This window comes from Jatropha curcas, chromosome 2, assembly GCF_041381405.1.
Source record: "Jatropha curcas cultivar XTBG-Jc1 chromosome 2, XTBG_Jcur_1.0, whole genome shotgun sequence".
NCBI lineage: Eukaryota > Viridiplantae > Streptophyta > Magnoliopsida > Malpighiales > Euphorbiaceae > Jatropha > Jatropha curcas.
The window spans coordinates 31,236,240-31,260,278 of record NC_143152.1 but is presented as its reverse complement, the minus strand read 5'-3'; the positions used below and the strand labels follow the sequence as shown (position 1 = coordinate 31,260,278).

At 33.5% G+C, this 24,039-nt stretch overlaps 5 protein-coding genes across 9 annotated transcripts; 3 read left to right on the top strand and 2 right to left on the bottom strand.

Annotated features, from left to right (window-relative positions):
* Nucleotides 1-1,040: 1,040 nt before the first annotated feature.
* WRKY39 (WRKY DNA-binding protein 39) lies at nt 1,041-3,175 on the top strand. The gene is made up of 3 exons (XM_020684816.3): nt 1,041-2,340; nt 2,432-2,557; nt 2,781-3,175. The coding sequence occupies exons 1-3, from the start codon at nt 1,562-1,564 to the stop codon at nt 2,926-2,928; spliced, it is 1,053 nt and encodes a 350-aa protein (XP_020540475.1). The 5' UTR covers nt 1,041-1,561; the 3' UTR covers nt 2,929-3,175.
* Nucleotides 3,176-6,780: 3,605 nt separating this feature from the next.
* On the top strand, nt 6,781-7,821 carry LOC105647708 (uncharacterized). The gene is made up of 2 exons (XM_012233894.3): nt 6,781-7,022; nt 7,115-7,821. Exons 1-2 carry the CDS (start codon nt 6,864-6,866, stop codon nt 7,679-7,681), a joined length of 726 nt encoding a protein of 241 aa, XP_012089284.1. The 5' UTR covers nt 6,781-6,863; the 3' UTR covers nt 7,682-7,821.
* A 3,558-nt stretch (nt 7,822-11,379) lies between these two features.
* LOC149498616 (uncharacterized) lies at nt 11,380-12,477 on the top strand. Its single transcript, XM_089718572.1, has 2 exons — nt 11,380-11,609; nt 11,703-12,477. The coding sequence occupies exons 1-2, from the start codon at nt 11,451-11,453 to the stop codon at nt 12,285-12,287; spliced, it is 744 nt and encodes a 247-aa protein (XP_089574698.1). The 5' UTR covers nt 11,380-11,450; the 3' UTR covers nt 12,288-12,477.
* Nucleotides 12,478-12,828: 351 nt separating this feature from the next.
* On the bottom strand, nt 12,829-17,846 carry LOC149498615 (FAD/NAD(P)-binding oxidoreductase family protein). Of its 3 annotated transcripts, none has more exons than XM_089718565.1 (8): nt 17,374-17,826; nt 16,521-16,790; nt 14,942-15,068; nt 14,541-14,602; nt 14,224-14,445; nt 13,733-13,854; nt 13,141-13,279; nt 12,829-13,064 (listed from the first exon to the last, which is right to left on the bottom strand). In XM_089718565.1, exons 1-8 carry the CDS (start codon nt 17,737-17,739, stop codon nt 12,903-12,905), a joined length of 1,470 nt encoding a protein of 489 aa, XP_089574691.1. In that variant the 5' UTR covers nt 17,740-17,826; the 3' UTR covers nt 12,829-12,902. The 3 variants fall into 3 exon arrangements, with proteins under 3 accessions (XP_089574691.1, XP_089574693.1, XP_089574692.1); XM_089718567.1 differs by having other exon boundaries at nt 17,370-17,509; XM_089718566.1 differs by lacking the exon at nt 12,829-13,064 and adding an exon at nt 13,368-13,411 and having other exon boundaries at nt 17,374-17,846.
* Nucleotides 17,847-18,402: 556 nt separating this feature from the next.
* LOC149498614 (protein WVD2-like 2) lies at nt 18,403-22,991 on the bottom strand. 3 transcript variants are annotated; one of them, XM_089718569.1, is made up of 8 exons: nt 22,831-22,991; nt 22,649-22,705; nt 21,042-21,459; nt 20,118-20,206; nt 19,835-19,925; nt 19,676-19,747; nt 19,489-19,599; nt 18,403-18,909 (listed from the first exon to the last, which is right to left on the bottom strand). In XM_089718569.1, exons 3-8 carry the CDS (start codon nt 21,453-21,455, stop codon nt 18,622-18,624), a joined length of 1,065 nt encoding a protein of 354 aa, XP_089574695.1. In that variant the 5' UTR covers nt 21,456-21,459; nt 22,649-22,705; nt 22,831-22,991; the 3' UTR covers nt 18,403-18,621. The 3 variants fall into 3 exon arrangements, with proteins under 3 accessions (XP_089574695.1, XP_089574696.1, XP_089574697.1); XM_089718570.1 differs by lacking the exon at nt 22,649-22,705 and having other exon boundaries at nt 22,831-22,989; XM_089718571.1 differs by lacking the exon at nt 22,649-22,705 and having other exon boundaries at nt 22,734-22,983.
* Between the last annotated feature and the right edge of the window lie 1,048 nt (nt 22,992-24,039).

Sequence of the window (24,039 nt, the reverse complement as noted above, 5' to 3'; positions counted from 1 at the left end):
GACTAATGAGCTTTCGGTAAATATTACTCATTTTTTTTCCATTATTATAAATAAGGCAGCTCAATGTTAATGCTGACGAAGTTGCGTCAAAAAGAAAAACTAAATAACTCTAAAAAAAATGATATCCTCATAAATTTATTATAATCTCATAAATATATATTTATTATTTAATTGGTCATTGGTAATTATCAATATTGATCATCACTAGGCAGCTACTAAAATTTTATCTTTTTTATACATTTTTTTTTAATATCTAACAATAAATTTTTACCCAACAATCTCCAAACTCTTCTTAGTTATCGTGGAAAAAAATTAAAACAAATATCTGATTTCAATAACAATTAGCTAATTGATCAATTATATAAAGTTATTGGTAATTTAAATCATTAGGTTAAGATAATTACTAAGATTTAGGAAATTTGATCATACTAAATGACTCTTTTTGTTATTATTATCCAAAGTGAAGATCTTTGGTCACTAAAAAATTATTAAATATGAAGAGTTAGGGACAGAAGCAATATAGTTATAGTGCAGAAGCCAAATTCATTTCTTGAAACCGAAATATCCAATAATGTCCCATTGATTGATTTTTAGGGCAAAGCTATCACTTCAGCAGCAACAGCTACAAATTAGGAATTGGAATCTCTGTTGAGGTCAACTGTGTTCTGAAAATGGCCCCACCCACAAACCCTAATTTTTACTGGTAAATACGCACAGGCACAGACAACAATTTTCTTGGGACAAGTGTCAATTGCCTTATCTACGTGGCATCAATCTTATCCCTCCATTTTCCAACGGCTATCTTGGGATGTCCCCTGTCCAGAGTGGAATTTTGGGCCCACCTTTGGCAGACATTTTGACAAAGTATCAAACCAATCCTATGAATTATTTTTTATTTTATATTAAAAGTAAAGTTAAGAAAAGGCAAAATTAAAGCAAGTATAACTGTGTCTTTTGGTGGGACCCATCATAGGATCTTTGACAGAGACGTCTGTTTCATTGTTTCTTTCTCTATTAAATTTGTTTTGTATCTCTCTGATATTGAACAGAGCAACTTCTATCTCTCTCTCTGTTGGATTCTTTTACTTTTGTTTTCTTGTTTTTTAAATTTTCATATGTTTATGTTGTTTTCGAGTTAAAGAGAGACTTTGTTTTCTTTTGGGTCATCTTAACAAATCCTAGAAAGAAAGAGAGCTCGAGTCTTCTCTTTCACACTATGGTATTATGCGGTCTTTCTTTATATGATCTCATCGATCAACTTTAACAAGGTTTGTTTTTTGTCGTTGTTTCTTGTTTTTTCTTTTTTTCTTTCTTGGTTTGAGTTCATTCGTAAGAGAAGCCATTGAAGATTGTTTTAAAAGAAATAAGTAAGTTTCATCTTATTAGTGTTTTTATTTCAGCATGGAGCCTTTAAGCCTCTCTTTGATTGTTTTTGTCAAGAACATTTTGATTACTCAATTACCCACTTGGGCATTTTGAGCTATTCTAATGATGTCCTTGTTATTGAGGGCTTAAGGGCTTAGCAATTGAGGTTTTGGTTTATTGAGTTTTGGGTTTAAGCATGGAGGAGATTGAGGAGGCAAATAAGGCAGCTATTGAGAGCTGCCATAGAGTTATTGACCTCCTATGTCAATCGAGAGATCAAGTTCAGTGTAGGAATTTGCTGATTGAAACAGGAGAGACTGTGTCTAAATTTAAAAGAGTTGTGTCTCTTTTAGGCACTAGTTTAGGTCATGGAAGAGTGAGAAAATTAAACAAGTTCAGATCATCTTTGCCTCAAAATATCTTCCTTGATAGCCCTAATTGCAAAACAATTTTGGCACCAAAGCCTCTCCAAATGGTGCCTGCTAATTTTCTTGAAACCCCACTTCCTGAAATTGATTCCAAGACTACATCTTGCTTACACCCTTCAAAGAAAATGTTTCTTGAAAATCCAGTTCTTGAAATGAACTCAAATGTTAGGCCTCCTCTTCAAATTGCCCAAATTAAGCCATCACAACAGTACCAATTTCTTCAACAACAGCAGCAAATACAGAGGATGCAATTTCAACAGCAACAACAAATGAAATATCAAGCTGATATGATCTATTCTAGGAGTAATAGTGGAATTAACCTTAAATTTGATGGTTCCACTTGCACACCAACCGTGTCATCAACAAGATCATTTATATCATCTTTAAGCATGGATGGTAATTTTGATGGAGATTCATTTCATTTGATTGGTGTGCCTCAGTCATCTGATCAAATCTCACAACAGACAAGAAGAAGGTGTTCTGGTAGAGGTGAAGATGGTAGTGTTAAATGTGGAAGCACCGGTAAATGTCACTGTTCAAAGAGAAGGTCAGAGATCAAACATTTATGCCATTCTCAGATTATGGAGTATTATGTTTCTTCTGTTCTAAATTGGTTCTCTTTCTCTTTTGGTTGGTAGGAAACTAAGGGTGAAGAGATCCATAAAGGTGCCTGCTATTAGTAACAAGGTGGCAGATATTCCTCCTGATGAGTATTCATGGAGGAAATATGGCCAAAAGCCAATTAAAGGCTCTCCACATCCTAGGTAAATATATTCAATTAAAGCTTCATTATGACATGCACTTATGTCTTAATTTCATGTCCTAAGATTGTTCCTATTTTATATCAATATTTTGATCACGAGTTTTCTACCTTAAGTAGTTGCTTAATTGCTCAAACTAAATTTAGAAATCTTGTAGAAAGAAGTAGAGCTTTTTTGTACAACATTGCTTATTTGTTTGGTTCTCTTTAAAACAATTGTAATGCAGGGGATACTATAAATGTAGCAGCCTAAGAGGTTGCCCAGCAAGAAAGCATGTAGAGAGATGCCTAGAAGATTCTTCAATGCTAATTGTCACTTATGAAGGTGAGCATAATCATTCCAGATTGCTCTCATCACAATCTGCCCATACATGAAACGAAAGCAGTAATCTTGATTGAAACTTATTTCAAGAACTCAAATTTCCAAATGGTTATTTGTGAATTACTACTGTATATAAAATATTCAGTTCAAACTCATGATATACTGAATTAGATATATGATCAGTTGAAAAAGGTTAGTCATTGAGTTTGAGCTACTCCTATATAGAACAGGCATCAAATTAAAAATTGTAAACTTGTGCTTCCTTATATATTGAATTATTATTAGTATCTTTTAGTTTAACTTTCCTTACTGAATGCAATACCTATAGCGTGAAATTTGAATCTCACTTTGTTATGTATACATTTATTTTGAAAATTGTGTAAAGATCTTTATCAAGGCATCATTCTTTGTAAGCCCCCTATTCTGTTAAAGGAAATATTAAGCGTCATGGCAATGCACTCATCTAGTTAAAAATGCATTTTCTACCAATTACTGAAAATTGGAAGCATTTGCTTAGTTTAGGCATGTGCTTCTTTAGAAGGAATAGAAAGCCCTCTGCCATAGTCTACCCCTAATGTAGGCCAACTAATATGAAACTAAGCTTTTGTTCTCTTGTCCACTTCAAGTTCAACTCTTGTGTTGTTACCCATTCTAATTCTATTAATAGGCTTCAACTGTGAGAAAATAGCTTGCCTAGTGGCCCACTATTTAAGTGCCATCTTCATCTCTTATCACCCATGATTTGGTTGAAAATTGAAACACAGAACAGTAAAATTGGAGGGGCTGTGGACAGAAAAATGGAGTTACTATATTAAGGGGGTTGTGTTTATGTCAAACTCCGATGTTTTGAACTTGTAATCGAAATTAAATTTTGAGTGAAGATTTGGGTATTGAATTTTCTAATTGAGTTGAATTTCAATAATGACGACTTGATTGGTTTACACCCATAACTGTAATCTGTTATTGATTTTGAAGAAGGCATTAGCAATTGTCAAAGTCTGGCCTTTCAGGACATTTTCTTTTTTTTTTTTTTTTAATTCAAGGGAGGCTAAATAAACTCCAACAACGATATGGCAAAGGTAGATCTCTCTTTAAATACTACTCGGTAAATTAATGAAGATTCGATGATGAAAAAAAAAAATCCAAACCGATTTTCACTTTTTTTAGCCCGTTTGGAACAAATGAATTATGACTATAGAATTCATTTGAAAATAAATCTATTATGTTTGGTATGTTATAATTTAAAATAGGAATTCAATTAAATTTCACAAAGTTATATTTAGAATAAATTGTTAAATGAAAATTTATTTGTCTTTATTTCTTATAACACGCTTGGCATAATAATTTAACAAAAATAAATAATAAGCACTGATTATATTTATTATGTATAATATAATAACTTGTCATTTTTTTATTAAAATATAAATAATAAATTTCATATAAATAAGTACACTAATATTCCACGCTAATTGCTTAATTATATAAACAGTAACCTTCATCATAATAATTATTTTTAATTGATGTAAAAAATTTTGTTGATTTAAGTAATTAATTTCAAAACTAAAAAGATATTAAGAATGTTATTAATGTTTTTAATTGTATTTGAAAAAAATTGTTGATGCTCAATTTTTATAGTTTCACAGTAATAATAACTAACGTGATTATTAGACTTCAAAGATTAAAAAAAAAAAAAAAAGTCATTACTAGTTTGAAATTTCAAAAAAAAAAAAAAAGGAAAAATAATGTCGTTATTGGATTAAAAAAAATAATGTTGTTATAATTTGAAATTTTTCAAAGAAAATAAACAAATAAAAGTAAAAATAGTTGAGTTTATAGTGGAAGGGTAATTTTGTCAATAAGCATTTTAATTGTTAATTTTGTGAAATTTATTTACAAATTCTATAAGTAAAATTTGAGTTAGGCATACTAAATTTCATAGAATTTAAATTTGTATTTTTTTTTTTCATTCCAAACATAACATTTTAGATTTCCAAATGAATTCCATAAAATTTTATGGGATTCATTTATTCCAAACGTGATCTTCATATATTTTATAGAATATCTGAAAATTAAGATATACGAATTTAATAGTAAAAGAATAATATAAAACCACCAAATTATAGCCTATGTATCGAAACTCGAAAGCCTCTTTGGCCTTTTAACGTGGAGTCCGTTCACTATGTCGTATTCCATAAATGAATGCTCTGTTCTGGATGTTCCCAACTAGAACGTCCTGCCGTTTGACGACCAGGAGAAAAATTCTATTGAATTGAGAACCTGACGGAGCCCGTTCGAGCCCTTTAAAAAAGAGAAGGAAAGTTGGTGTTTGGTCTTGGACTTAATTCTATCCAGAGTAATAAAAATACTGATCTCAGCCCATATATAAGCTATACTAATTATAATTTATTAATGCATATTGTGGGCTTGGTAGAGTTAGGCCTATTTAGAGTCATAGATGTGCTATTTTGACACCGATCTTGTAAATTTGATTGCAAGTTCATCTCCAATCATGGTGCAAATAACTAAGTTAGAGGTAATATACTGATAGTAACGAGAATATTAAATCAAGAACAGTATTTGAATTAGAGAATAAGAGATTGTAGAATTGTATTTATGAAGCATTTTGTATAAGCATTTATAGAAATAGTAACCGCTAGTTGTCTTTGTTCGAGCAGGAGATAAGAAAATAATTATCGAGCGAAAATCTCGGGTTTTAAATATATAATCAATGTTAATTTTGAAATGATTGAGTAATACTTGATTCTGTTATTGGTAACGAGTCTATCATAATATATATTGACGGTATCATATGTACTTTTGAATTAAGTTATTAAATATTATCAAGACTATGTTGATGTTTAAAAATCCAAACCAAGCCTTGATGAATCCTATATATATTGGTGTTAAAGAAGCAACAAAATTACAATTGCTCTAGGTTTGAAAATGTGCCTCTTAACCCTTAAATAAACTAATTAATTTAATAGGTGAACCGGCATCTACATCTAATTATATTTTAACCTCTTAAAATTAATTATATGCAACATGACATTAATTTGGTTAGCTATCCAACAAGAATCATCCAAGATAAATGTGATTTGAAACATGTTTAAATTTCAAATTCTGACGTGAATATACAATACGACGAAACACATATTTATCTTTTTTTTCCACGTATACATAATCACTTATATTTTGCATTCTTATATATAAATAATTACATTTAATTTGCTAAAAATTATTAATGCATTGCAACATTTTTATCAACTCACCTGAATCTTAGCACTTCAAAGTAATTTACAAGAAAATCTCAACACTTGTCCCATGTTTAACGACAAACTATGTACATCCATGGAGCCTGTCCAACTTGAGGCACTTCCTAATCAACATTTCAATACCTTTTTCTAAATCAAATTTCATGATTCTTGAACCAATCAACTCCTTTACAATGCTACAATCACATATGATCAAAATATCACAATTTAATCCCAAGAATTTTACAAAAATCCCTCAAAACTCAAGCTAACTCATGGAAAACCCTAATCTTGACCAATTCTTATTCAAATCAAAAATTCTCCTACTTCCCTTCACTAAACAGCCTGAAACAGAGCTCAATGGAAAGCTGAGGTCTTAATCTACAAAATAAACTAAATTTTATTAAAATCCATTGGCTACAACTTAAGTTACATGAACTACAAATCAACTCAAAAGCACAGCGAAAACCTCAAATCACCCATATTCTTTCAACATCCTAATCCACCCCTTAGCCTAGCATTTATTCTCAACCGTAAATAAGCCCTCTAATCCAACGGTCCAAATTTAAAATCTACCAAAAAATGGCGATCCGTGTCAAATGACTCCCCACCAATCACAATCTACCGTTTCTCTCTATATGAGACTCGTATGGAATTTTCTCTGTATACACTGAACATTCTCTCTCCTTCAATCTCGATTTCCGCCGAATATCAATTCGACTCGATCAGTCAACTCAATGGCAGATGTTGAAGTTCCAGCTCCTCCTGCGCCGGAAGTGACGGGGTCGAAGCCCAAAGAAGCCACAAAGGCCGCCAAGTCGAAGGAGCCAAAAGCCAAGAAGGCAGCGGCACCGAAGAAGGCCAAGTCTCCTCGCTCGTATCCATCTTTCTATGAGGTATAACCTCCACTGTATTTCTATAGAAACTTAATTTAGCTCTTTAATTTTTATTCGATTGATTGAAATTGTAAGTTGTTATGTTTCTATAGATGATCAGTGATGCGATTGTGACGCTGAAAGAGAGAACTGGATCAAGCCAATATGCAATCGCCAAATTCGTCGAAGCGAAAGAGACGACATTGCCTTCCAATTTTAGAAAGCTGTTGTCAGTGCAATTGAAGAAGCTTGTTGCCTCTGGCAAGCTCGTCAAAGTAAAAAATTCCTACAAGCTCCCTCCGACTCGCACTGCTCCGGTTAAGAAGCCTGAAACTGCTAACCCTAAAGTGGTTGCCAAGCCGAAAACAGCTAAAGTGGTTGCCAAGCCTAAAGCCAAGGCTGCAGCCAAGCCAAAGCCTAAGGCTGCTGCGAAACCGAAGTCAGCTGTTAAGCCGAAGGCTAAGCCAGCAGCAAAGCCAAAACCAAAAACTGTTGCTAAACCAAAGGCGGCCGCTAAGTCGGCAGTTAAGCCTAAGCCAAAGACAGTGGCCAAGCCAGCTAAAGTGGCAAAAACTGCGTCCAGAACCACGCCTAGAAAGAAGACGACGGTGATGAAGGCTGCTCCGGCTAAGACTGTGAAGAAATCGAATAGATTGAAATCAAAGGCGGCGAAGAAGTAAGGATTTGAAGAAGGGCTGTGCATGGAGTTTTCGGGAAGGGTAGTCCTGTAAATAGTTGGTTGATAGTTGTAACAGAGATGTATGTTTAGGTTGTTGATTCTTTTAATTTAATGGAAATTATAATTAATAATTTTCATTTAGATTGCATTTGATGAAATTGTACGGCTGTTTTAGATTTTGAAAAATGAATTATTTTCATAAATTCAATTTTAGAAATAAATTGTAAAAAAATTATAAAAAGTTATACCTATTCAGATTTTTCTTTTGGATAATTAACGGTAACTACAATTTTGTTTCCTTCTATAACTATAATTATGAAGAGACAATAATAGTAAACTGTCAACTTGACACGTTTATCAGTCAGAGAGGAGAACGACGATGAGAGTCAATTCATCAACAATTTGATTTTGCAACACCAGCTGAAGATATCAGATATGTAACTGAAGTTTGTTGCTATGAGTAGTACTAGTAGGGACATTGATCAAACCGATTTTGGTTTGGTTTATAATTTTAGAATCAAAAATGCTCAAATTGAACCAAATCCTTATTTATCTATATAAGTGTGTGCATTATAACTTTTTTAATGAAAATTTCCTTTGTATTATTAATTTATATTAGATAAAAAATTACGGGATTAGATATTAATTAGATAAATTATATAATTATTTTATACAAAATTCAAATGTTAAAGATTCATGGAAAAAATAATCAAAAGTTAAATGAATTGCTTAATTAAGGTTTTGTTGAATATATAATCTTTTTTATACCATATTAAAAATTAATATATAAAAAATTAACATTTTGATTGGATATAAAAAAATTAATTTAAAAACTTCTAATAACTACTTAGAATAATGTATATTATATGGTAATAGTTTGTATTAATAATTTATTTTCTATTGAAACTGTCGCTAAAAGAGGTCTAATTTGATTTGAAATTTTTAATGGTTTGATTTGATTTTAATTTTTTTAAATCATCACTTTAGATTGTATTCAAATCAAACAAACCCGATATACGAACTATCCTGATAAATGATGTTTTTCAAACTCACCATTGTTGAGTTTGTTTTTACACTTTTATTTGAAAAACCATTAAGTACACTTAAAAAAAAAAAAAAAAAAAAAATCTAAAGATGAATATAACATGTTTTGGTTATAAAACTTTAAATCATTTAAATTGTAGTTTTGAATTACGTTTTTTAATATTCTGACAATTTTCTGTTTTCTTTAAAAAAAAAAAAAAGTGGTTTTAAATGTCAATGCCATATAAATCATCTTGATTTATAAGAGAAAATGTAGATATGGTAAGGCGAATAATTTTCAAAGAGGTTCATTACATTTGTTTGGTGTGCCTCAATGTTCATATATTGCCTTAGACAAAAGAAAAGGGTTCCGGAAGAAGAAAAAACAATAGTGTAAGAATGTGGGAGCATTATTATTGTAATTTAGTCAAATCATCCATGAAATATTCAACACTGAATTTACAACCTAGCGCAAATCTCATATTTCATATATCAGTATAAAAAGAAATGATTCATTAGTTTCAAGAATGATCTGTAATAATGAATCAGATCGCACCAATAATTAATTTATTTTATTCGAATTATTCCAAGACAAAGATTCAAGGATCACTTAAACAAAATCAATGAAACATAAATATTAGTACATTGTTGGATAGAAATAAGAAATGTCAATCTTTGATAATTTTGTCATGTTAATTGTTTTCAATGGCTCCATTCAGCGATGCAAAACATCACAGTATGATAAAAGAATTCTTTCATGTTTTAATAGTAATATGTTGTTTGATGTCTAAAATATGGAAGAAACATAATAAAATATGGAAGAAACTGATGTTTCTACGACTCCACCACCTAGTCAATTTTGTTCCACTTAATCCTCATTTTAGGACCATATATTTTTCAGGCTAAGGGATGTCTCCTATCACATGAATCCAATTCTCATTTCATCATAAAAAAACCATAAAGCCACCATCTTGAAATGACCTTATCTTTCTTACTTAAATTATGTTTAGCAAATCGTAACGAAATATAATGTAATATAACCGAAACATTTATACTACGATAATTCAATTTTTGAATTAATTTGATTTCAACTAAATTTTTAAGAACTCAGATTTATGTTTTTCGTGTGCAACACAAAAAGAGTTATAGTTGAGTATTAGTTCAAAATAACTTAAATCCTCTTTAGAACTATGAGATGCAATATCAAAACCTTTTTCAAAAAAATTGTTAAAGATTATAAGGAGCTATCAAGAACAATTATGATTTGCTGAAGTATATTTAGCGAATTGCTTTATGGTACTAATTGATATATCAAGAACTAGAACACAATCATCATGCAAGTGGTCATGTAAGATTTTCCCCATTTTGAACATATATACTCATGATCCATGATGCTATAAATTTGGTAGAGAACGTGTTCATAGGAGTAGATACAAAGAAGATACATCAATTTTATGGATTACTTTCATTGTTGGAAGATCATGCCAGATGAAATATTAATCACAGAAGCATTGCAGCTGCTGCAGTAGCCAGGATTAGCAGCAGTGGTAGAATTATCATGCAGAAAACTGAAATTGTGCAAGAATATATAGGTGTTAAAATACTTGCACATTTGACTCCAATCCCTTTTAAAGTATAGAGATTAGAAAAATTCTGGTAACAAACTTGGTGTATTCAGACCATTTCTTACCATTAAGAGCTTGGTTCATATCAGAAAAATTCTTGATTTCAACTAAACATTTCTTATGCAGCTGATACACATATCATGAATTAGTTTGGTTGGTCATCCAACAAGAAACAGAAATAAACATTGTCTCAATGTAATTTGGCAAGTTTAAATTTTAAATGTGAATGGTTAATTCACAATTAACATATATACCTAACTATAAGATGAACATATATTCCTTATGATTGGAATATATTTGATGGGTTAGACTTAGAAGTTAATTCTTGATCATTAATTGATAATGTAACCTCAATCTTGGCATTTAACATGTACCTAATTATCTGCAAACATGTCTTTTTGTGATTTAAAGTAATTTCTAACGATTTGTAATTGAAAATCTTAATACTTATCTCATGGTTAATATCACAAACTATTACACCTATTAACCATGTTCAACTTGTGCTCGTTTCCGATCAATATTTCGATATCCAATTTTTAGCCAAATTTCATGATTTTTGAACTAATCAACTCCTTTATAATGCTAAAATCACATATGATCAAGAAATCGAAATTTAATTCCAAGAATTATTCAAAAATCCCTTCAAACATAAGCTAACTCATGAAAAACCCTAATTTTGACCAATTGTTATTCAAATCCAAAATTTTCCCACTTCCCTTCATTAAATAATCTTAATAAGAGCTCAATAGAAATCTGAGCTCTTAATCTACAAAACAAAACAAATCTTATTAAAATCCATTGACTACAGTTTAAGTTGCATGCGTTAGAAATCAACTCAAAAGCACACTCAAAACTCACATCATCCGTCTCCTTGCAAAAATCCCAATCCACTCTTTAACCAAGCATTTATTTTCAACCGTAAATAAGCTTCGAATCCAACGGTCCAAATTTAAAATCCCTAAAAAGGTATCGATCCGTGTCAAATGACTCTCCACCAATCAGAATCCACCATTTGAGTCTATATGAATCTCACACCGAACTTTCTCTCTCCCCACTAAGGAAACGACCAAAATCTATCTTTCTCCATTCTCATAGCGCTGTTCAATTCGGTGATTTAACGAAATGGCAGATGTTGAAGTTCCAGCTCCTCCTGCGCCAGAGGTGACGGAGGCGAAGCCCAAAGGAGCCTCAAAGGCCGCCAAGTCGAAGGAGCCAAAAGCCAAGAAGGCAGCGGCCCCGAAGAAGCCCAAGTCTCCTCGCTCATACCCATCTTTCTATGAGGTATAATCTCTAACCTCCGTTCTATTTCAATGGAATTTTAGATCTTTACTTTTATTCGATTGATTGAAACGGTATGCTGTTATGTTTCTATAGATGATAAGTGATGCGATTGTGACTCTGAAAGAGAGAACCGGATCAAGCCAATACGCAATCACCAAATTCATCGAAGAGAAGCAGAAGACATTACCTTCCAATTTTCGAAAGCTTTTGTTAGTACAATTGAAAAAGCTGGTTGCCTCTGGCAAGCTCGTGAAAGTGAAAGCTTCCTACAAGCTCCCTCCGACTCGCACTGCTCCGGTTAAGAAACCTGAACCTGCTAAGCCTAAAGTCGTTGCCAAGCCGAAAACAGCAAAGGTGGTTGCGAAGCCTAAAGCCAAGGCTGCAGCCAAGCCGAAGCCTAAGGCTGCTGCGAAACCGAAGCCAGCTGTTAAGCCGAAGGCTAAGCCGGCAGAGAAGCCAAAGCCAAAAACGGCTGCTAAACCAAAGCCAGCTGCTACGCCGAAGGCAAAGTCGGCAGTTAAGCCAAAGCCAAAGACGGTAGCCAAGCCGGCTAAAGGGGCAAAAACTGCGTCCAGAACCACGCCTAGAAAGAAGGCGGTGACGAAGGCTGCTCCGGCTAAGGCCACAAAGAAATCAAATGCTGCTAAGTCCCCGGCAGCAAAGAAATCGAAGAAGTGAAATTCTGGTCTGTAATACGAGTTTTGCAGAGCGGTAGAGCTGTAAATTAGTTGGTTGATAGTTGCAAAGTTGTAACAGAGGTGTTGCTTTACGTTAGGCTTTTTTTTTTTTTTTTTTTTTTTTTTGGGAAATTTTATAATTACTTATTGTATTGGAAGCAATGTATAAATTTGATCGTTTTAACTTTTAACTGTTTAGTTTATTTGAAATGTTGGTGGCTTCTCGCTGGATCTCCATGGCTAAGCTCTGAGGCGTTGCGTATCTGCTAGTTATGGCAGAAGCTAGTAGCGGTGAGGCTGACGCCTAATAGTTAGATTGTTTATGTCACGTTAGCACGTTCTATCGTTTTGCTTTGGTACCGACTTTGCGTAATTTTTTCTTTTAATAATGGTCAATTAGATTTTCAATTTCTTTTTTTTTTTTTCTTGGGAAGATTTTCAATTTCTTATTGGTAATTTGTTTTTGTTGGAAAATAATTTCTTTGAATTGTTAATTCAGAATATATAAAAGTAAATTCAAAAAATCAATTCTAAATTACAAATTGAAAAAACCAGAAATTATATTTGCTTCTAATCAGAATCAGTAATGAACAATGAAGTGTTTGGAACTTTTTACTCAAGAGATCAATTGAAATGCCTCTAGATTGGTTCTTTTACCCACGGAATCCAACCCTAAAAATTGTCCAATATCATGGGCTTGAAGGGGTTTGAACTGGGTATCCAAGCCCACAGCAAAGTCTTGAGGACGAGCTCCCCCGCTTTCCATATAATCAGCAATCTGTTTAACAAAATCTCAAGCGTCATTTGTAAATACCTTTGAAGACTTTCAAAAAATTTAGGAAAAGGGGACTTACATTATTAGCAAGAGCCATGCCGCTTAAGGCTGCACTCTCTAAATTTGAACCTAAGAGCCAATCACCGCATATACCGGCCCTTCCTTGGGGATCAAAGATGCATGGAATTCCTGGAGTGTTAGTTGGGAGAGCTGCACCCCTGCATGCATCATCCACACACACACATTCGATAAATTTCTTTTATTTATCAAATAATCTAGGTTAATACTCTTCAATGGATTACCTACTTCTATTCATATACCATTACTACTGTATTGAATTTATCCTGAACCTGTAGAAAGTCATAGTGACACTATTAGTAGTAAAGTTACTGACCTCATCTAATTATTGACTGTTAAAGCAAAAGTGTGCAACATCCATGGCTTTCCTATTGGTGATACTCATCTTCAATTGTCTTTCACAAACAAAACATGTAATCAATCAGCTTTTTTACTTCATTTTCATTATTTTGCAGGAAAAAGAGGACTTCGTAATGAAAAGGCATGCAAAACTCTTTAACCAAATTAAATAAATTTGAACTGCGTTTAGACTTTTCCCAATGGCATGCCATAAAAAACCCCCCCTCACGTTAGCTTTAAGATATTTCTGTTACCATAGTTGAACCCAAGTGTAAAATGGCATTTGAAGTGAGCTTTTCGGTAATCCAAGTGCAGCTTCAACCCCCTCAAGCATGGCTGTCTTCACCTTCTTTGCTGTTGCATTTCGTATATTTTCCTAATAACACATTCAGAAAAAAAACAAAGCAATTAAATAGAATAGAATGAATTATGTACACCTAGTTCCACCATTAGATGCTAAACTAAAACCCTTTGTTTTACCAACTAGAAATATATAGATACAAACACACACAACCACAAACAAAAACTCTACCAAGTAGTTAATTAGCTAAACCAATCCTATTCTCACGTTCCGCTTTTCTCTGATACAAAAACTGACTTCTATAATTCAGCTTGCATAAGTTTCAATTGAAGGGCTGAAGGACCATAGGTTAAGTTCAGAATTAATAATGGAATTTTAATAAATTTGGTTTTCACATGTATTTTAAGTCTCAATGGAAGGGAAAAAGAATTTGTGGAGTCTAACCTGTGGAACCTTGTTCCTCTTTCCAAAAGCTGCCGTGCTGAAAATGGTCCAACAATGAGGACCATTACTCTTCGAAAATAGCTTCATAGAATTGTTTCCTATCCATGAGACAGAATCAACTCCTTTCACAAAAGCTCCTTCAAAAGGAGGTGCACCACTTGGGATAGGAAGGGGATCCTCAAATGCTGCAAGGAGGGCCCATATAGAACTCAAATCAAGCTTCTGCAAATAGATTAAACCGAAGTAGCTGTAACTAGAAGTTAATAAGGCCAAACGATAAGCCAAGTTACAAAGGTTAAACTAAAAGTTTTAAGCACCTTCATTTGTCTGGCAATAAGTGGCAAGCCTGATGAAGCAAGCAAGCGATTTGCACATTTCCCTATTAAGTAGATAGAAACGCTATTAGTAAATGGACTAAGAAGGGAACTTCTTTAAATTTTATTTAAGTTCAGAAACTGAGTCTCCACTTCTAAGAATGTTCGCATCCATTACAGAAAAGATACGGAAAACATGCAAATAACATTATCATTTCAGTAGAATTAAATCAACCACTATAGCATAAGAAATCCTTGAAATCTCATGTTGATAGAAGTAGAATAAAATATTCCATTTAATGAAAAGAAACCGAATATAGCATTCATATGTCATCTGGGATTATATATATATTGTATGATAGAGATAATAAAGAGTATGGAAGCAGTGATAGAAGCAGAGTCACCATTATGCGCTATGACAATCGCATCAAACTGCCCACGAGGTTTTCCATTCTCACTCAAGTGCCACATCCCATTGAATGGTTCAAGTCTACTTATCCAGCAAGGTCTCACCACATTAACCATGCATGTCTGCAGGAAGCGTCCAGAATAAGATAAGTTGTTACCAGACCGAGGATGTCATGCATAGGAAGGTTAATAGAAGCTATGTTTTTTCCATGGTTCTAGAACTAACATACAAAAAGTTATCAGCAATCAGGGTCACGAATATATGACTTGTTGAATCACTGCCTAGTATTTTATTTATTTTATATGAAAAACATTAGAAACCACCCCAATTTCATAAGCAAACACATGCCATTTTTTAATTTCAATGCTAGCCAGTAATAATTCTTTCTCATATTCCTATACTCTGACGGAATTTTAGGAGCATTTCCCATGTATGATGCAAACAGCAGATAAAAGAGTTCTAATGCCAGTACACTCAACCAGTAAGGCCTAGCACCCTCCACATGAAACTGCAACTTAGTTGATGAACCCCAAAAAACAGATGGATTTGAGCAAGCAGTATTTTAGATGGATTTATCTGAGATGTTTCACCTAAGTCTGTCTTAGCTTACTACTGGATATTGGACAACTTATCCCAAATTTGACGAAAATTCCTGTGGCTGTATTCCCCTTTTTCACTGAATTTGACTCTTTATTATTAATCGAATCAACGTTTGCAACTAAGGATTTTATTTTATCACCAATCCAATCAACTGTTCTGGATTTCTTTATGCTAGCCTAGTTGGGCATATGCTGTGAACCAAACAGCCCGGTAAGTTCCATCAAGTTTTGTATCCAATGAACTTGCACATCCAATTATAAGAGTTGTGTTGGTTGACAGCATAAGTTCAAGGTAACAACTTGTATCTTCCTCTTCTTTTCTGTAATCGCATCTCTCTCCCTCACAGGTTTCCCAAGAGTATCATTATAGACCAGATTTACCAAAATTAACTAATATCCCAGTAAGCTGCATTCCTACATCACAATTTCAAAAAATATTTGAAGGTCACTCCAAATATATAATTTTGGTAACAATCAATTTCCTGCTAAATCTCCCAAACTTAATCTATTTCAAGGCATACTTTGGAAAAAATGAAGATTGAATAAATCATTAAGTACAGATAACAAGAGATGACAAATATGAAGATCTCACATGAAAGATACTTCATCAAAATCAAATTTCTATTGATTACACATCCTCCCTTACAATTCCACATGCCATGATAAATTGCATTCCTAGTAAGTTTGACATGCACAGCTGAGAAGTTTTAAGGTCAAGCTTTAAGCAATAAAAAACCAATCATTTCACCTTTTATATCATATTTTAATTTTGAAACAATTTTATGTTTTCTTAACTGCAATGCTATATAGTTAAGGTATCATAGTTTCAACCAACCAGACCTTAGACAACCTAACAAAAGAGCAAAAGAGAAAAAAAAAAATAAAGAAAAGTTAATATTCTTGAACTTTTTATTCACCCCTTAATTAGAGAAGTTCATAAATTGTAATAAGAAAGCAACAAAAAAAAATAATCACCTGAGATAGTAGTGAGTCAGCAAGAGGTCGCATTCCATTGACACCAATATATTTTGGAGGTGAAGAAGGCAGTGGAATAAATTGACCACCCGCTTCTAGTTCTCCAATCGTACCATGCCATTGTCGAACTAAACCTTTCTCGAGCCAACAATCAACTAACTCAGCAAATTGAGGATCACTCACTGTAAAGAACTGAGCCGCATGATCAAATATTAGTGGCTGAGGATCAATTATTCTAGTTCCCATTCTTCCTCCCAAACCATGGATCCCCTGAATTTAATATAACTTTGTAAGCAACCTTCGGAAATCTACCAACAAAGAAATCACCAGGTGCTTCCAAAGCACGCTTCTGCTACCATATACTAGTTGGCACACAGGTTCCAATAAAGACCAACTAGCATGTATATTAAGAAACACGCTGTCTTGGAAACTCCTAATAATTTTGCATCCTACAAATGTAAGGAAGTTTGATCCGAAGATATGATAATTTCAGGAAATTCACATGAGCAATGATTTTCATTTCTGCAAAGGATATGAACGTTACAAGTTCAACAAAGGAATTATGATTGATAATTACTGTTTACAAATTAAAGACTTCAACTGACGGCCATTTATTGGATCACTTCATTGTATATTCCTTCAAAAAGGTTCAAACAAAGATTGAGCATATTGTGTTATTTGATTTCCTCCTTAAGCTCTTAGAATCAACGAAGTGAAAAAGAATGTTACTTTCATAAGCATATAATAGTACACAAATTTCTTTCATATAAAGCATTAAGTCCGTAACTTCAAATTACTATAAAGAAAACAGAAAATTTGGAAGACGAATTCTAAAAAGAAACAACTGACCTACCGTGTCGAAAACTGTGGACTTAAGCCCTCTCTTCTCCAAGCTCAAAGCACAAACCAGACCCGCCATGCCTCCGCCAATTATGCCCACATGAGGATCATCTGGGACTGGAAAATTGAAGGTAACCTGCTCTTGGTTAAAAGTTTTCTTCAGAATTGACCTCCTGGAGGTCCCATATGATGATTTCTTGCGGCTTTTAGATTTTGGTTTTCGGTCACTGGGTGTGGAAGTGCAAGTTAGGGTTAAAGTTTTTGGGGATGACGCGGATGTGGTAGTTGAAGTTAGGGGCTTTCGAGGGATTTTGAGGGGTTTAAGGGTAAGAGAAGAAAGAGAGGGAAAGAAGCCAATGGTGTAAGCAAAGTTGCTCATGGTTTTTGGAGGAAGAAACTGAGAAACGAACGCAGAGATGACAAATTAACGGTCTCTTATCCTAATTTGAAACACTTAAATGTCTTTTATAACATTTTTCTCTTTTCTTTATTTACTTATTTTGTTTCATTGTTTAAATTGAAGATAATTTAAAATTAATCATGGATTAAGGGGACTGATATAGGCAGATGAAAAATTGGATGAGAAAATCCTGCGATGAATGTTTGAGATGTCCAAAAATTGATGCAAAAATACAGAGTTTTCCAGAATTAATTCCTTTTCAGCTTTTCCATTACTATTTCTTAATAAGGAAAGAAGAATAATGGGATTCATAAGGAAGAAGAAAAAACCCCCCCATAAAACTAGCCCTACAGCTGCAGTTTTCTAATATTGTCAATTCTGCAATCTCCAGTTTTCAGTTGAACGTTAGTAACATGCACTTTCCAGATTCCCATTTTGTCAAGCACAGAGATATGAGAACCTTGGGGCATTGAGAGAGAATGTCAGTGCCAGAAAAGTGTCAAAGTTAAATCCTCCGTAAAGGTAAAATCAAACAATGTCTGCATACGCCTAATAAAAGCACAGGTACAACATCAAGGTTCTCAAAAGATTAAGCCGAGCTAACACCTCTTAGATGAGAAGGTATCAGATGTAAACAACAAATTTGGTCCAAAATAGAATCAACTCTTTATATATAGCACGATATGTTGTGAGATAACTTACAAAAACATCATATACAATTCACATTGACACAAAACACTTGGAAAAAGTCATTGCGGCTGAAAAAAGATGCGGGCTATTCCCTCTTGAAACATCCATTATGATAACTAAGGAAATTCAAGATGTTTTCCCCCACTTAAAAAGTTAGTCAAAACTAGCTTTTTATGACTCAACTGATATGTCTGCATTCATCTGCTCGGTTATTTTGCCTGGAACTGCTTTTGTTGCAATGTGTTCCTGTTTTGATCTGTCCTTGGTTTTGCGGGTGCCATTAGTTGTCTTAACCTTGGTTTTGGCCATGATGGGGGACGTTGTGTCTTCCTTGTGATTACCAATGCTATGCCGATGTCGAGCACAATGTTTTCCAACTTCATCCTTAGATGACTGGATTGCATCACCACAGCTCTTTCTCCGATTCAGTTTTGGCGACACTGGTCGAGTCAATGGCAGCTGGCAGAAAATAATAATACCCAACTATATATCATCATCCAACAAAAGCTGCAGCTAGAAATTGAGGATGGGCATCTACAGTGCCATCCATCATGCAAGGTTTAAACTAAAAAGTACGACAAATAAATTCATTTTTTTATCAGTTAGAAACTAGGAAGCCGGAGAAAAATGCAGCTGAATGCTTTTATTCATTAATTTATTCATCTATAAACTATTTTGGCAAGGAAGGAAGGGTTTAAGCTTTAAAATTTTTCCCTGCACTAAATCCTAGTTATATCCTTTTCAATATTCTATACACACCCTAAACAATTGTAAGCTCAAACAAGTCCAAATTCAGTCAGTTTAAAAGAAAACAGTTGACCAACTTCACTACTGCAGATAAGCCAGGAATTCTAAAAAATATGCAGATATCCAACTTTAAAATAATGTAACCATGTAATTTTCTTTATAAATAGAAAAGGTCCAATATCTCCGGTCCCTACTGTTTATCTGTGCAAAGTGATTGCTTTTACCAGCTTCATATGCATCTTCAAACTTTAAGGACTCACACAGAACTAAGAATAGTTCTGATCAGAATACCTTCTTGGGTTCAACTTTAGGAGGAGGTGGCGCATAGTAGAAACTAGGAACAGGATTTGCTCTAAACATCATGCTCTTTCTGAGCTGCTTGATGGCTGCTTGTTGCTCTTCCTGGAAAGGAGGAGAAAAGTTTAAGGCACATGGACATGCATGCTTTACATAAAACATGCTCAAGGAAGCAGCCTACCTTGGACCTTGCCTCGGCCTGGCTCCGCTCTACCTCCAAAGCTCGATGTTTTTCCTCTAATTTCGTGTAATACTGGATGACAATAATGAAGGTAATTTAGTTTATAAGATGCAATACAAATATCTGATTTTAAAAAAAAAATGGTTCATTAAAAAATACCTCCCTTCGTTTCTCTGCACGTTCAGCGGATCTAAAGCTGGGAGCTGTTCCAATGGTTACAGATTTAACTGTTCTCACTGACGCAGCAGTACTGCATGCAGCTAAGGACTAACAATCCAGAAATGATGAAGCCAAATTTAATATATAATATAGGTTTTAAAGAAAGCCTATCATTTTTCATTTTCTCATAGAGTAAATCTATCTTTTTCCTTTTCTTTACCCTCCGACTGGAAACATACTGTTAAAACACAAAATACAAATTGCTTAATCCAGAAAAGGATACGAGGAAGCAACAGACCAATTATCTTCTTCATCAAGAAGCTTCTTGTTATCAGGTTGCAATGACTTCCTTGCTGGAGATGGTGAATTTGGCTGAAAGGAAAAGACAATTTCAAGATCAGTGCCATATCCAAATACAACTACATGACATTAGCAATTTGGGGAGGAAAGCATCTATTTCAACTTTACTATCAGCTACACTTAGGCCAATACAAACTTCAAAAGCCATGTAAATTAAGTTGTATTGTTACAGTGACTATCAAGACAAGCCAGTAATTTATAGGTAAAGCGAAGTATCCAGGTCGAATTAAATCCAGTACAAATCGAGCAGGTGAACCATGGAGCTTCAAACATATTAGTTACTCAAATGAGCAGCTGGCCATGGCATAAAATTTCTTACCACAGTTCACCAAGTAAAGGACTAACCCAAACTAATCGAACAAAGACATGCATAAATGTGAAATAAGAATTAAAACTACCAGGGAAAATGCAGGAGAAAAACCTTAAAATGGCAAGTGCATTGAAATGAAAACAATGAGTCTCACTTGTATCTCTAAACATTATGTTCCAAACATCTGGAATAAAAAAAATTCATCAAACAAAAAGTGTCTAGATTAAATATCAGAAATTTATAGAAAACAATAATAGGATATTTTATGTTCAATTTAGAAAACATCATGTGCTTACAAAAGTTCATTCCAGAACTTTTTTTCAATTTGAAATATGGAAACCCCTAAATTGACAGTTGATGCATAGCGTGTATTACCTATCATATCCCAATCCCAATCTTAATCAAACCTCAAAAAAAAGAAACAAATTAAGTTGAGGTCAAGGTTGTCATTGAGTTACTAAGGTCAGATTTGCAATCCTCATGCAAACAATAGAGAGAACAGGATAACAGCCTTTTGCACATAAGTTGATTTAGTACCTGTGAAGTCTTTGTGGCAGTAGGGGAGTTCAAATCGTTCACATCTGTTGAACTATTCACGGTGGCACGTTTTTCAGTTGCCAGATCAAATGGCTGCGGTACAGTGTGTTGTCCATGTGTATTTCTAGCTCCACCAGACTCTGAAGCAGGAACGCTCAGATTTTTATCATCACTCGACTTCTGAGGTAAAGGTTTTTCATTTTTAACCTCAGCCAGGTCACTGCCAAAATTTGTGCTTTTGACACCAAGTACATCTTCTTCAGTGCATTCCGTCTCCTGATAGTCGTTTCCTTCTGTACTGCCTCCTGAAGTTTTGGGAAGAGAATGGGCTTTATCATGAGAGACACTATTTGACTTCAACACCACACAATTTGGCTTCTTATCCATTTCTTCATCCACAAGTTCTCGTCCCATCAAACTGCAAAGAATGTAGTATTCTTAGGATCAAAATAATTAACAAAAGCAATATGTTTGGCTCGTAAATGGATAACAAAGTATTTTGGTCATAAAAAGAACAAGATGAGAGAGAAAAAGGGAGAGAACACCCAATAAAACAAGAATTTACTATTTCCATGAAATGAAGCCGCCTTAAACATCTCTATCCATGTCTTGAAGCCTGATAAATCTCTTTTTTCAGTTGAATCAAAGATAAACTATCTAAAAACTTTCAAGACCACAATAAGAAAATGTTTATTGGAAAAGGCCACGCAGATGCAACTAGAAAAATACCAAAAAGCAGACACTTGAAGTAGGGAAGAGAATAGGATAAGGAAAATCTGTTGAGTGCAAGAGCGCATATAGAACTCTCAGATCACTACAAGAATATAAAGGTTTAGCAATACCTTTTATGGTTGTTAACTTGATTTTTGAATTTAGTTTCAAAATTTTATGCCTTTTTGTGTTCCATCAAACAACACAGGCAGATGACTACGTGATCTTGACGATAAGTCAATATTTCTTTCCTGTTTTCTCAAAAACTATATCATTTTCACCATCCTACCATGAAAAATTCCAAAAGAGAACTTCTAGAAGCAAAGAAAATACAGATCATGCCAAAATAATCAGAAACCAGAACGAATGAAATCAAGAAATATAAAGAAAAAGGAGTATGTTCGTAATAGAAGCATGTAGAGGGCCAGAAATGGTTTTCAACGAAAAAAAAAAATCCTACTAGCTAAAAAATCAAATAAATAAAGGAAGACCCTGGAAGGTAAAGAAAAAGGGAGTTCACTTACCAACAAGCTATGAAAAGTAAGAACAAAAATACTTCCTTAACTGCCCGGAAAAAAAATCTATTAATCCTTCAAAGAAATTAATGCAAAATCATCAAAAGACCTAATATACCGTGAAAACACCACTGAAACGGAAAAGGATTAAAAAAAATAAAAGGAAAACAAACAAGAACAACAAAACAAATAACCCAACTTCATAGCCAAACTGATATTTCCCCAGCAAGGAAAAAAAAGAAAACCCAGAAAAATACAGAGTAAAGAAAATAAACGCGAGCCAATATGTAATGGAGCTCTAGAAAAGGTTAAAAACAAGCTAAAATGAGAAAAATAACATTTACAAGCAAATAAAGAGCTGAAATGGGAAAGAAAAAGTACCCAGAAAGCAGAGACCCTGAAGGAGGAGAACTATTTGAGAGGAAGAAACCTTAAAAACTGCGAATCAAAAGATAAAAAAAATAACCTTATAGATCGAACCACATTGCTTTTGAACAAGAAAATTGACACATCACCAACATGAAAGAAACCCAAAACAGTAGGAATGTGATGAGATTTCTTACAATTCCGGTCCGATCTGACAGGATCTCGAGCCTCTCTCTCTCTTCCTCTCTCTCCCCCTCTCTCTATCTATCTATCCACCTCTCTCCCTTCTCTCTCTCTCTCTCTAAAAATAAAAAAGAAGCAAAAATGTTTTCTGTGATTTTGCTTTTTAATAGCGAGAGACTTCAAATCAAACTGTTTTTATTTCGTGATGCGCTGGTTGGTTTTTACGTATAGAGCAGTTTTTTCAGTTTTAACGGCGTTATGTAACGGATTTGTTTTTCTTCACTCAAAAAATAGAAACTTACATTCTCTTTTCACCCTCCTATTACTTCCTTGGTCCATGGTTTTTTCTGTATTTTTATTTGGAAGGGTAATTTGAAATATTAACATTATTATAATAAATTATTATTTATTTCTGAAATTTGTCCTAATTATTAAATTCTTTCGTTCTTTTAAAAAATAAATTGAAAGCTCCTTCACAAAATCACATTCATTCCGTAAAATAATCAGAATATTTTGTTAAACAAGTAATGAAAAAGGCTAAAATGCCCTCATAATATATTAAGTTATTATTAATTAGTTAAACAGAGTTAATTGACGGAAAATCCAAAAGGCCCCCCAACAAAAATTCAATAGCGCCGACGTGATTGTGGTGACACACGATGATTCGAAAGTCCTATTCGGCCTACTCCAATCCTATCCATATGTTTTTATTTTTTTATTTTTATTTTTATTTTCTTCGTTCATGCTTTTTTTTTTTCCCTGTAACATGGTACGCTTTACTTTTTTTAGAGGACTATTTGTCGGGAGAATTCTAAAAGAAGGGTAGTATAGTAATTTCCTCTATTTATATTTCTAATATTTGCTTAAAACTTTAAATACTGCAAATATCATTGGATTAGTCCTTTTCATACATTAAAATTAATTGCATCTCTGCACGGATGTAGAGGATAAATGTTTGAAACTGATATCTGGAGGAGGATTATAATTAAATTAATAGTATTACATTTGCCAAAATATTACGTGAACGAATAATTATTATATTTGTGAATTTTATAAATAATATTTTTTATATTTTTGTCATTTACAAATGATTAATGTCAATTGTTATAATTTTTAAAATCTATTCATTGTAAATAAGAGTAATATAGTCAATCTATTTAATAATTTATTACAAATTATACAAATAAAATGATTTTATTAAAGATCGAAAAAAAAAATATAAA

Bases quoted from the DNA above. Each gene is read 5' to 3' on its own strand.
- WRKY39 (XM_020684816.3), top strand. From the start codon at position 1,562: ATGGAGGAGATTGAGGAGGCAAATAAGGCAGCTATTGAGAGCTGCCAT. The intron at 2,341-2,431 runs GTCAGAGATCAA...TTTGGTTGGTAG, and splicing joins TGTCACTGTTCAAAGAGAAG to GAAACTAAGGGTGAAGAGAT. The intron at 2,558-2,780 runs GTAAATATATTC...ATTGTAATGCAG, and splicing joins AAAGGCTCTCCACATCCTAG to GGGATACTATAAATGTAGCA.
- LOC105647708 (XM_012233894.3), top strand. From the start codon at position 6,864: ATGGCAGATGTTGAAGTTCCAGCTCCTCCTGCGCCGGAAGTGACGGGG. The intron at 7,023-7,114 runs GTATAACCTCCA...ATGTTTCTATAG, and splicing joins CGTATCCATCTTTCTATGAG to ATGATCAGTGATGCGATTGT.
- LOC149498616 (XM_089718572.1), top strand. From the start codon at position 11,451: ATGGCAGATGTTGAAGTTCCAGCTCCTCCTGCGCCAGAGGTGACGGAG. The intron at 11,610-11,702 runs GTATAATCTCTA...ATGTTTCTATAG, and splicing joins CATACCCATCTTTCTATGAG to ATGATAAGTGATGCGATTGT.
- LOC149498615 (XM_089718565.1), bottom strand. From the start codon at position 17,739: ATGAGCAACTTTGCTTACACCATTGGCTTCTTTCCCTCTCTTTCTTCT. The intron at 13,855-14,223 runs GTTAGACTCCAC...ATGTGTTATTAG, and splicing joins AGAGGAACAAGGTTCCACAG to GAAAATATACGAAATGCAAC. The intron at 13,065-13,140 runs GTAAGTCCCCTT...TTTGTTAAACAG, and splicing joins GCATGGCTCTTGCTAATAAT to ATTGCTGATTATATGGAAAG.
- LOC149498614 (XM_089718569.1), bottom strand. From the start codon at position 21,455: ATGGGACGAGAACTTGTGGATGAAGAAATGGATAAGAAGCCAAATTGT. The intron at 19,926-20,117 runs GTATCCTTTTCT...AGCTGCATGCAG, and splicing joins AATTGGTCTGTTGCTTCCTC to TACTGCTGCGTCAGTGAGAA. The intron at 19,748-19,834 runs GTATTTTTTAAT...ATTGTCATCCAG, and splicing joins GTGCAGAGAAACGAAGGGAG to TATTACACGAAATTAGAGGA.